Source organism: Diabrotica virgifera, chromosome 5 (assembly GCF_917563875.1).
Source record: "Diabrotica virgifera virgifera chromosome 5, PGI_DIABVI_V3a".
In the NCBI taxonomy this organism is placed as follows: Eukaryota; Metazoa; Arthropoda; class Insecta; order Coleoptera; family Chrysomelidae; genus Diabrotica; species Diabrotica virgifera.
In genome coordinates this window covers 75,800,910-75,814,295 of record NC_065447.1, presented here as the reverse complement: position 1 = coordinate 75,814,295, position 13,386 = coordinate 75,800,910, and the positions used below count along the sequence as shown (strand labels likewise).

At 32.8% G+C, this 13,386-nt stretch overlaps 1 protein-coding gene across 3 annotated transcripts in view; it reads right to left on the bottom strand.

Annotated features, from left to right (window-relative positions):
- The window catches only part of LOC114326685 (F-box/WD repeat-containing protein 1A), a 321,344-nt gene that overhangs the window by 28,212 nt on the left and 279,746 nt on the right, over positions 1-13,386 (bottom strand). For all 3 annotated transcript variants that reach the window (XM_028275095.2, XM_050650155.1, XM_028275096.2), the window contains exon 5: positions 4,903-5,043. In XM_028275095.2, the coding sequence (XP_028130896.1) occupies positions 4,903-5,043 (141 nt within the window). The remainder of the gene's footprint in view (positions 1-4,902; positions 5,044-13,386) is intronic.

Genomic DNA, 13,386 nt, shown 5'->3' with positions numbered 1-13,386 from the left:
TCTCTCCCCACGATTTAATTCCTTCTATCCCACTATTCTCTGTACTTGTAGAGTTTTTCTATATCGTCTAGGTTTTTATATCATATAAATAGAAAAGAAGAAACACGCGTAGGAAAGAACAATTTTTTTTATTCCATATTCCATTGACATACCTACCCACAATCAATTTATTATTAATTCCGAACGACCGGTTTCGCTGTCTATAATATGCACAGCATCATCAGGTCCCGGTAACAGTAAACTAAATGATGCCGACACAAGAAATGATTTCTGAAGCTTGCACTATCATACTTTTTTGCTCGATTATTGCTAATAGCAGTGGCGGCCGGTCAGGGTCGGCAATGCCGACCCGCACATTTATGAACACATTGTAGATTTTCTAAATATTTAATTTAATCAGAGTTGGTGATATATGTTTCTGTAAAATAAAAAAAAACCTGTGAGATAATACAGACTAAATTTTATTCATTGTTTTTAAAAGTATTCGATCAATCCGATACGTTAACTGATCCCTACGCGTAAGAAACTTTTCAAATTAATAATCCCAGCCATGCATCCGATTGCGATTGTGTGAATTCTTTTTTATAAGATCTGCTTCGACAGGGACGGCAAGCCGTCCCTAGATATACGATTGACTTGTAAGAAGCGCTGTGGAATATTAGCCGATAGGCAACCAATAATACATTTCACCACAATTTCACCCGTATTTGAAGGGCAGAGTCCGGCAGATATCAATCTGCCAACCTGCCGATCGATGATGGGCCGACACCAGCAGCAGGCAAGGCACGTACCAGCCACGTACCCTGCTAATAGTACGCTCGGGACGAAATTAATTACGAAATAAAGTAGCTTTTGGAATTTTAAATCTCGGTTAGTTTTCACTGTAGAAGATTTTCGTAAACAGCTTTTGGAAGTTTTTAATTTTATTAATAAAGGCGACAATTTTGCAAGTGATGATATCTCGATCCGTGAAGCAACTGGTTTGAAAACTTTACTAAATGATTATTCTTTTAATATTTTTTTACATATTTTTAAGAAAGTGTTTACCCAAATTGCTGTGATATTTAATGTTGTTCAAAATCAGTCAACTGACATTATTTATTCCAAAAATAGAATAACAAAGCTGGTAAAAGTCTCAGAGATAGTAATTTTCAATATATACGCAGTGACGTTTTGGATTCGCTTGATATTTCCGAACACCCCCAAAAAATACAAAAGTATGACACAGATCTCGAAAATAACTATATTTTGAAATTTTTGATACTATTATTACTTGTGCAAATAGATACTCATTTTTTCAAATTTTGAAGATTTGCTAATTTTTGAAGATTTGCAAAAATTTAAAAGTTACGCCAAAGAATTTTCAAAATATCTATTAGACAAGTGTATTAAAACTATCCATCATTTTTTAATCAAATAAACTAAGGAAATTAATTAAAAGTTTTATATTCTGATCTAAATATTTTCGGAAGATGGGATAAGTTACAAAATATGTATAATTTTATATACTGCAATTCATTGCAACAAACTGTTCCCGAAATTAATAAATAATTATTATGAATTCTCTCATTGCTACCAACTTTTGCCTTAAATAAACGGGATTTCTCTTGTCTCAAAAGTGTCAAAACGTATTGTTGAAACACCATGAAATAAAAGAGAATGTCAAGCTTTTCTCAAATGTCAATAGAAAAAAAAACTATTAAAATCTCTCCAACACATTAATAAATTTTACGATGATGTTATAACCCATTTTGCTACGTCCAAACAACATAGACGAAAGTTAATTTATAAACATGTTTAGGTTCTAAATCTATGTGAAAAAACAAAAAAGAACAAAAAAAAATAAAAAAACAAAAACCAAAAATCTTCTATGATGATTGAAGCCTTTTAATTAGATGGTATACCTATCTGAGGAGACAAAAACCTTGCCGATCCTGTCTCTAAACCACGAGCCGCCACTGACTAATAGGGAACTGGTGGAAAGGATGGACTAAATTGCATTGTTAGCAAATATTTGGGCAAGCTCTTAAGGGGGAAAGTGGCGAGTAACAATAATTCCGTGGTTGATAAGTTGTTTGTTTTAAGGAATAAAAATTGTGATGTTATATATTCAAAGTTTTATTTATATTTATTAAAGAATTCTACTTATTACTATACAGTGATGAGCGCGCTAATAACCGGCAAAATAGCTCAAAAGATGGAAAACATAATATATTGCGAAACAAAAAGAGATGAAACTAATGGAGATGGAAATGATCGGTATAAACGTATAAATTAATATTAAGTTACATGATTTCCCACCTTTAGACATATCAGAGGAGTAGGATAACTGTCACTCTGACAGTAGAATTTTATAAAATACTCCTGTCACAGACGTCTAAAGGTGGGAAACTATGTAATGTAATGTTGATTTATACGTTTATAACGATCATTTCCACCTCCACTAGTTTCATCTCTTTTTGTTTCGCAATGTATTATGTTTTCCATCTTTTGTGCTATTTTGCCGGTTATTAGCGCGCTCATCACTGTATATTATGTTGATTATTAAAAAGGTATGATAGTGCAGGCTTCAGAAACCATTCTTTGTATCGGCATTATCTAGTTTGCTGTTACCGGAACGTGATGATGCTGTGCACTGTGCATATTATAGACAGCGAAACCGGTCATCCGGAGTAAATAATAAATTGATTGGGAGTATGTCTCTTAATTTAATTCACTAAATTAATAAGTGATTGAATGTGATTTACTGAACATAGACAATTAGGTATCAGCTGGTGTCCTTCCTTAGATAGATAGATATATTTAGAGAGGTGGCTTTCTGGCCTATTCCCCTGCGACCTTTTCAGATCTATTGTGGCCCTCTAGTCCTAGATAACATTCTCTAGCCTGACCCTTTTTAAAAAGTCTAATAGCTTCGAGACTGAACCTTTCATGTAGCTATTTGCCGTTGGATTTTCTTCTCCTAATACAAATAACCGCACATTTGCCAGACTGTCACAATGACATAAAATGTGCTCTGCTGTTTCTTCTTCCAGGTGACAGAAACTGCACAGGTCATCATCTGCCAATCCCATCAGCTTTAAGTGCCTATTCAGCTTACAGTGCCCCGTTAGCAGACCTACTATGGCTTTGACTGTTTTCCTGTCTTTGCTTATTAGGTCTGCCGTAAATTTTGGCGAATGTTCGGTAATGAACTGTTTCGCCTGTCTCTGCCCTGGTGAATTCCTCCACCATTCCAAAGATTTGTGAGCTACCCACTTTCTTGTAGCCGTTCTTGTAACTGCCTTTGCAACGCCGCAGAAGGGTTCCGGTCCAACGAATGGCATTGATGAGCCTTGTTTGGCCATTTCATCTGCTTTTTCATTGCCCTTATGACCCTCGTGCCCCGGTACCCAGGCTACCGTAACCTTGCTACGATCTCCTAGTTTATTTAGGGCACTCACACAATCCCATACTAGCTTAGAATTGACCTCTACAGAATTGAGTGCCTTAAGCGCTGCCTGACTATCTGTGAAGATGGCAACTGAACGGAACGTTCTTTTCTGCCTTTCTATTTCTTCCACGCAGTGATGGATTGCCGTTATTTCCGCCTGGAAAACTGTGACATCCTTTGATAGACTAACCGGGAACCCAATTCCTTGATTTGTCCCTACTATGCCGGCTCCCACACCTTCCGATGCTTTTGAGCCATCAATGTACCAGGTAGCAACAGCCTGTATGGGTACACCTTCCTTCCAGTCTTCCCTGCCTGGTATATTAATTTTAAACTTATTGTCAAAGCTAACGTGTGATCCAAAATTACTGTCACCATAGGTGGCTCTGAACGACAGAGATAGCTATACAGTGCATGTCTATTCTTAATTCAGATATTCTTTCCAGTTTACGTCAACTTTGCAGTGTACGTCAACTTAACAAGAAAAGTAAGGTTATGTAGAGATCTTGTTTGATTTAATTTATTATTGTTACTTATAATTTTGTTAATTCTTTTTATTTTTGATTAAAGTTCTGGTTTTGACTGATTTTTTATGTTTTATAATGTTAATCAAAATTAATTGATAAACCAATGATATAAATTCAGATTAAAATAAGACATATGTAATTTTTTGCACGACTAGCTTTGATCCCAATAATTGTGGATCGCTCGTTATATCTCGTTGCTGTTACATCGATAGGCTGCCCCATCACAATATCGGCTTTTAGCTCCTCGATTAGCTTTCTATTGTCAGCACCAGGTGTCCTTCCTTTTGTTTTTCCCTTTTGTAATATACCCTTAACCGTTGTCTAATTTGTTTGATTTTTGTAAAGTGGTCTTCGGCGGACTTATTCTCCTTCTTTAAGTACTCTGTCCGATTATCTAACGTTGGCGATCATATTGACAATAATAATTTCTTTGTTTTGCGGCAATTCGATTTGAGACATTAGCGGATGTCTCTTGATACCACCATCGAAAATTTCGAAGGCAAAATGTTATTCTTCGGTCTGGGCCACTTTTTCCAGCGGTCTTGCCCTGTATGGCTGCGTTTAATTCAGCAAACCATCGTTTAATGGTTGCAATGGATGTAGCAGAGACATTTTAAGCCGTTGTTCAGTTTGGACGGTATTTTGCCCTATCAAATAAAAGTGAAAAATCAACACACAAAATTGCTTTGAATCCATTGTCTATAAAAATCACAAAAATAGCCTCATTTTAAGCACTGTAACTCAGTAAATACTAATCCGACGGACATGAAATGTTGATGATATGTCTTTGAAGAATGACACTAACGAAATGACATGTTAATAATTCATCAAAGTAGCCATCTCATGGTTATGCCCGGGACTTATTGACCGACGTAATATGTACCATTATTTATTTGTTAAAACTCATAAAAAATATGTTGTATTATTTATATAATGACTTACCTTTGAACAAGTAACCATCATCCCATTGTTAAACCTGAGATGTAGGACGGCCTCACAATGATGAATCAAAGTGTTTACCATTTCGCCGGTATTTACAGTCCACACTCTTACTGTCGAATCACTTGATCCACTTATTATAACCTACAATAAATAAATCAATTTAATAACGGAATATTTCAAATATTATCCTAAAAAATTAATTAATCTGTGAATTGCAAAATCATTAATCGATTTCAAGCTTGAAGTCTAAACTTTTCGGTAATTTAAGGTACTAGTACACATTAGAAGACCAAATATAAGCATTTTTTAAAGATTTTTTTTCTCAGAATATTTATTAAAAATGATTTTTACATATTAATAGCTAACTCTTAGAGAATACAAAAAATATATCTTTTTTCATTTATGCATGTACACTAATATTGTAAAGGGCGCCAAAGTCGAGACCTCGAAAAAAAGTAGTTCCGATGGCGGACAGTTAATCTCAGGATTGGGATCTCTGAAACAAAAAAATCGTACGGCATTTGAAAAAGGAAGGTTTTTTACGTGACAATTTACCACCGTTACTAAAACATTCCGCAAAAAAAGATTTTACGGAAATATGAAAAAATTTTGTGAAAAAATCGCCTGTTTTTCTTCAGTTTTTCATGGTTAAAACATATTAAATTTTTATTTTTTGGTCAAATTGTGGTAAATTGTTACGTAAGAAACCTTCCTTTTTCAAATGCAGTACGATTTTTTTGTTTCAGATATCCCAATTCTGAGATTAACTGTCCGCCATCATTTTTCGAGGTCTCAACTTTGGCGCCCTCTACAATATTAGTGTACCGGGTGTCCCAATAAGAATGGCGCTCGGTCATATCTCAGGGACCGTTTATAGTACAGCTTTGGGAAAAAAAATTTTATAACAAAATTTGCCTCGAGAAAAGCCTGGAAATTATTTTCATAATTGTAAGTCCACCGCTAGAGGGCATAATTAAATATCAAAAATTAAAAAATCGAAATTTTACAAAATTTGCCTAATGAAAGGACACTGGAAATCCGATTATCGTATTCTTCATAAAATTCTGCGCATATTTTATTTCACAAGTTTAAGAGGAAACAGTAGCGATCAACAGGTAGCGAAAACGCGTTCCAAGATTGCGGCTGTAATTTTGAATATTTTTTCGAGATATTTGGCACACGTATTCGTAATATAATAAAGAATGGCGGTACAGAGCCCAATTTGAAAAATATATTAATATGTGGAAATTACTCTGTAATTAAATAAAATATTAAAAAAACGAGCCTGTACCGCCATTAAGAAGAACAAAAAAATACACTTTCTTCAAATAAATTTTTTTATGCGATGCCTAGATTTTGTGTCATTTTGGAACTACTAAAATTTTTTATTTCATTAGTAGTTCCAAAATGACACAAAATCTAGGCATTGGATAAAAAAGTTTATTTGAAGAAAGTGTATTTTTTTGTTCTTCTTAATAGCGGTACAGGCTCGTTTTTTAATATTGTATTTAATTACAGAGCAATTTTCACATATTAATATATTTTTCAAATTGGGCTCTGTACCGCCATTCTTTATTATATTACGAATACGTGTGCCAAATATCTCGAAAAAATATTCAAAATTATAGCCGCAATCTTGGAACGCGTTTTGGCTACCTGTTGATCGCTACTGTATCACCTTAAGTCTACCTGTGCAAATAAGATGTGGGGGTGAGTGGGAACATTGTTATGAAAAAATCGCTGTAAGTCCGGTTCTGCTTAATCGATTTTTGCAAACTTGGTCTTGTTGAAAACAGCTCTTTTTCTTCAATGTAATAGTTATAATTTGGAAACAGCCTATTACGTAATATGCCGGTTAGGAGGCGCTATTCATTTTCTTTTTAGAAATCTAGTTTTCTTTGGAAAATATTAAATACAAATATATATTTTTTTCCTGTATTACAAAATTAGACCAAATTAGCAACAGAATACCGAAAACCTCATGTCTATACCTTTTTTCTATCTCGAGATATCTTAAGAAACGTGTAAATTTTAAACATAACTGTGGCTGTCATATAAGTGGAAATATATAGAAGCAAGTAGTGTACTTTGGAAAAAAACAAAGAAACATTTTCCAGATGTCACCGTATATAATAAATCAAAACAAAATATGAAAAACTCTACTACTGGGGTGACGTCTTTGGGGATATTTCATTGCATATATTCTAGCCGCAACAGTTGCATTTCTTATGCATTCAAAGAATGTGGCTATCATGTCAAATGCTTCTTAGTTTGTAAGAATCATCTTGAATTTCACTCTGTATAATGTTTTATATAAATTTTAATAGAAACAAACCGCAACAAACCATCAATGAACAAATTTTTATGTTTTACTGATTTGACACATAATTTGACACATGATGACTTTTTGAAGTTAATACTTCTAATAGTTCTATTTTTCCATAGCACACTACTTGTTTCCACTTTGACTTCCTTAACTTAGTTTACCGGTGACAATAACAGTTATGTATTTATCTTAGTTGGGAATAGGATAATTGATATTAAAATATAATGAAATAAAAATTAAAAATTTGTGTAGAAAATATGACGTTTTTATATTTTCTACGCAACAGTTGCATTTCTTATGCATTCAAAGAATGTGGCTATCATGTCAAATGCTTCTTAGTTTGTAAGAATCATCTTGAATTTCACTCTGTATAAATTTTAATAGAAACAAACCGCAACAAACCATCAATGAACAAATTTTTATGTTTTACTGATTTGACACATAATTTGGCACATGATGACTTTTTGAAGTTAATACTTCTAATAGTTCTATTTTTTTTATAGCACACTACTTGTTTCCACTTTGACTTCCTTAACTTAGTTTATCGGTGACAATAACAGTTATGTATTTATCTTAGTTGGGAATAGGATAATTGATATTAAAATATAATGAAATAAAAATTAAAAATTTGTGTAGAAAATCTGACGTTTTTATATTTTCTACGCAACAGTTGCATTTCTTATGCATTCAAAGAATGTGGCTATCATGTCAAATGCTTCTTAGTTTGTAAGAATCATCTTGAATTTCACTCTGTATAAATTTTAATAGAAACAAACCGCAACAAACCATCAATGAACAAATTTTTATGTTTTACTGATTTGACACATAATTTGACACATGATGACTTTTTGAAGTTAATACTTCTAATAGTTCTATTTTTTCCATAGCACACTACTTGTTTCCACTTTGACTTCCTTAACTTAGTTTACCGGTGACAATAACAGTTATGTATTTATCTTAGTTGGGAATAGGATAATTGATATTAAAATTCACAAGGAAGAATTTCCTGTAGCTGGCTGTATACCATTAATTACAAGTAAAATTTAATAAAAAATTTTGGTCTTGGTAAAAGGTATATTATTTTAAAAAGCTCTATAGGGCTACAAACATCGAACAAAACGTTTTCGCTCTAAAAAGAGCATCATCAGTGTTGCAAGAACATGGCGAGCCAACCAAAAAATACGAAGGTCAAAACCTTTCAAAAATGGACTAAAAGTCACATCAAAATGCTAACATAGCAAATTCCAAAGGATGGATATAATTCCTAAGGATACGGCCCTTAGGTCCATACGGATAGGTCATAATGACCTAATTTGTTACCTTTGACCCGCTTACCACGTGTGGGAGTCATATGTTATCCTAGGGCCGTATCCTTAGGAATTATATCCATCCTTTGGAATTTGCTATGTTAGCATTTTGATGTGACTTTAGTCCATTTTTGAAAGGTTTTGACCTTCGTATTTTTTGGTTGGCTCACCATGTTCTTGCAACACTGATGATGCTCTTTTTAGAGCGAAAACGTTTTGTTCGATGTTTGTAGCTCTATAGGGCTTTTTAAAATAATATACCTTTTACCAAGACCAAAATTTTTTATTAAATTTTACTTGATATAAAATATGATGAAATAAAAATTAAAAATTTGTGTAGAAAATCTGACGTTTTTATATTTTCTACGATTCATCAAGAGAAAAGCAAATTCGCGGAGGCAACAATTCATAAAAAATTACATATTAACGCTATTTTTTTGGTATTATTTTAAGTATTAAAATTAGTGTAATATTTAAACAAAAATAAAATTAAACTGTTTAAAATATATTTATTTCGTTAAAATCATAATAGTAGAAGTATAACTTCTTACTCGCGTACAAAGTACACACACTCTTTTTTTGTTATATTTTATAGTGTTATTTGTCTTATTGTTGTTTTGATTCATTATATACGGTGACATCTGGACAATGTTCCTTTGTTTTTTTTCATAGCACACTACGTGCTTCTATATATTTCCACTTATATGGCAGCAACAGTTATTTTTAAAATTTACACGTTTCTTAAGATATCTCGAGATAGAAAAAAGGTATCGACATGCGGTTTTCGGTATTCTGTTGCTAATTTAGTCTACAATGCAGGGAAAAACATAAATACTTGTATTTAATATTTTCCAAAGAAAACTAGATTTCTAAAAAACAATAAATAGCGCCTTCTAGCCGGCATATTACGTAATAGGCTGTTTCCAAATTATAACTATTCCATTGACGAAAAAGAGCTGTTTTTAACAAGACCAAGTTTATAAAAATCGATTAAGCAGAACCGGACTTACAGCGATTTTTTCATAACAAGGTTCCCACTCACCCCCACCTCTTATTTGCACAGGTAGACTTAAACTTGTAAAATAAAATATGCACCGAATTGTATGAAGAATACGATGATTGGATTTCCAGTGCCCATTCATTAGGCAAATTTTGTAAAATTTCGATTTTTTAATTTTTGATATTCAATTACGCCCTCTAGCGGTGGACTTACAATTACGAAAATAATTTCCAGGATTTTCTCGGGGCAACTTTTGTTATAAATTTTTTTTCCCAAAGCTGTAGTATAAACGGTTCCTGAGATATGGCCGAGAGCCATTTTTATTGGGACACCCGGTACATGCATAAATGAAAAAAGATATAATTTTGGGACTCTTTAAGAGTTAGATATTAATATGTAAAAACATTTTTAATAAAGGTAATGAGAAAAAAATTCTTGAAAAAAATGATTATTTTTGGTCTTCTAAAGTGTACTAAAATTAGTACCTTAAATACAACGGTGTTGAACATAATACATGACGTTTTAGGGGAGCAATGAAATAAAAGTAAATATTTCTTTTGGAACCGACAGGTACGTAGAAATACTACTAATTATAACGACGCATTTATTGAAAAATTGTTTTTTTTTTTTCGTTTTCCTACCAAGGAACCGTACCTAACACTGTTTTTTTCATTAATTCCATCAAGAAGTCTCGTGCTCTAGATAAAAGCATTCAACTTTCTTATAGAGAGTTTAGGGATTTATTTTGTCACCGCAAGTCAGATCAATAACACGTACAGGTTAAAATTTTAGTACAGCGTAGATTTCTTTCTGTCCAACTTGCAAAGGAGATGATAATAAGGCTTCCAATATAGCCTGCCCAACATTTTCTCGGACTCCTTGTCAGCCTATAGACTCACATGCGTAGTAGTTTACTGGCGACCGGCTTGGAGCAACTACCCAGCGTTCCATTTGGAGTCGTTTTATTTGTTATAAAGAAGATTATTACTACCTTCAGATCCCTCGTTCTGGTTTTTGGAAGTCCATCAAAAACTTTTATTCCGACATCTTTTATGGACCCTTTTTACTTTATTATCAGAAACCATTTTTGCATGGCAGTTCTTAGGGATCACTTCTATCTTGATCCCTATTGCAGCAGTTTAACTTCTTCCTTCACAATCTTTTGGAGAGAAGTTGTAGGTTTACTCTTATACACTCCAGACCTGAAACTGGTTGTAACAAACTACTTACAACAAGACATTATCTTAATCTCTGTACTCAAGGTCACAAATTTACTTGTCTAATATTTTAGAATTTTAGACTATGACTACTACTATTTGTAGTACTACTATGCATAGTGGAAGATTGTCATGGGCAGGTGTAGGGATATGGAAGAAGAGTATATTGAAAGGGGAAAATAAAAAATTTTGAAACATTGCTAAATGAAGATGTGTATTAACAGACATCATTGCTAGACCTCGTATAGTGATAGCTTGATATAATAAGGCTATTGATTATGTCAAAAAAAAGACGCCTAAAACGAACTATAACGTTAAAGCGGTTTTATTGTTTCATATATGTTCAATGGAACCCCAAACATGAAAAAACTGCGGAGGGCTGCCATTTAAAGGAGTACTTTTTTGAGAAATGAGTGAATATTAGTCCCTTTGCCATAAGGTGAATACTATGCATTTTTCGTACATACATCTCCAGAAAAATTGTTAAAAATTAAATTTCCTATCAAAATGACACCTAAAGTCAGAAATATACAAAAATATATTCAAAAAACGAAGCAAAAACATACGAAAAAACGATATTTTTTGCCCCATAACTTTTTTTCATGGGGATATAATAATATAGGTATAGGCATTACTTCACTAAAACTTCTATCTTTCCTATTCAAAAAAAAGTTTGGTAGAAATCTTTAGGATTTATATACGAAATACGATTTTACAAAATTTGCCACTCAATAGCATTTTTGGGTCATCTTTCCTATTTTTTCTCAAACACTGTTCTATAACTATTTTCTACGCAGTTTTAGGTATATGCAAACATTAAAAGTAGAAGAAACCTTTGAATAACCATATCTTGCTTAAAATTAGTCCTGCAACCTTCTACAATAGAACATTTTAAAGGTGATTGATTTTTCTTTCTATTAAATTTACCATTGCATATATCTAAAACTGTGTAGAAAAAAGTTACAGAACAATATACTATAAATCCTAAAGACTTCTACAAAAGGTCTTTTTGAAAAGAAAGGATAGAAGTTTTTTTCTGTGAAGCCATGCCTATACCCATATCCCCGTGGAAAATTTTATGGGGCCAAAAAATCGCGTTTTTTTGTTTTTTGCTTTGTTTTTGAATATATTTTTGTAAAAAAGATTTTTTACTTTAGAAGGTGGATTTTCATAGGAAATTTTGAATAACTTTTCTATAATAATTTTTTTTCTCTGATTCTGGCCTTGGTTTAGAACTAGAACCTTTAGCCACGTAATTGTATAACTTATCACTAACTCAGGTGTAATGTGTAGTGTGTGTGTTAAGTAAGTGTCTTGTTACTTTGCAAAGTTGACGTCATTGTCTTTGCAAAGAGGCACTAATCCTTTTCTATAGATGTATATATGTACGAAAAGTGCATACAGTTCACCCCAATGCATCCTAGGGCATAGGGACTAATTCACCGATTTCTCAAGAACGTACCCCTTTAAACGGAAGCACTCCGCGGTTTTTTTCTTATTTGGTGGTTCATTGACCATATGCAACAACAAAACGCCTTTAATTAATAGCATTTAATACCAAAGAAATAAAAACAAACGTATGTGTCACAGAAATATTTGATTGAAAATATTATGCGACTACATTTTCATGATTAACATCAGAGAATGTCGCTGAAATGGAATATAGAAATAATAAAACTTAATCTCGCTTTATCTTTTCTTAAATAGAAACTAACTGGTCTTCCATTTATGGAGCACCAATGGTTTAATACATAGCAAATAGCAAATGATACCTTGACTGTATTAATAGATTGATGAGTATTGAATAAATAAGCCATTTTAAGATATATGGTCAAGATATAATTGCAAATCATTTTAACACATTCTTTAATAAATGCAGGCAGTACTAAAGAAACTCGTTGATTAATATCAGTTATATAATACAAATGATCATTAACTACATTCCTACATTGGGTTGTTTTTAATTATTGCGTGCAGAATACATTATTAAGAATAATATTAAAAACATATACCGATACAACAGATTATATCGAAGGACCAGACAGAATTCTTAAATTTAACGAAAGCCTTTGTTGAATGTCTAACTTGTCTAACGTGTCAAAATTCCGATACGTAAAGTACATATTGTCAGAATTTCGCTGCTTTATTAAATTTAATATAATCATCATGTACATCATTTTAATTTCAGTACATATGTTCCCACGAATTCGTCTTTGTCGGCTGTGTCATTAAAAATCCTCATTATAAGTTACCTCCCAGAGTAAACCATATCTAAAATATTCAGTTTATGAATGTACTGTGAACCCTCTTTACGAAACAAACGTTAATTATGTAAATTAATCGTTTTTTAGCAATATTTTCTCGGTGGCTTTTTGATTGCAAATATGGAAGATAATCCCTCATGAGAAATACCGAATGTATGCCGTTCTGGGCTGCACTAACGTTTCTGTCTAATTTTGAACCCATATAGACAAAATAACCAGATAAGATGACCAGTTGGCAGAGACAGTCTCTATAGATAGAGGGGTGAACAACCCGTGTTGAGCTGCCCCCCCCCACTTGCAAAAATTAAAAAACAAATAGCCCCGATTTATGAGCTTTCATATTCCGCCAACTAAAAATTTTGAGCTCGTT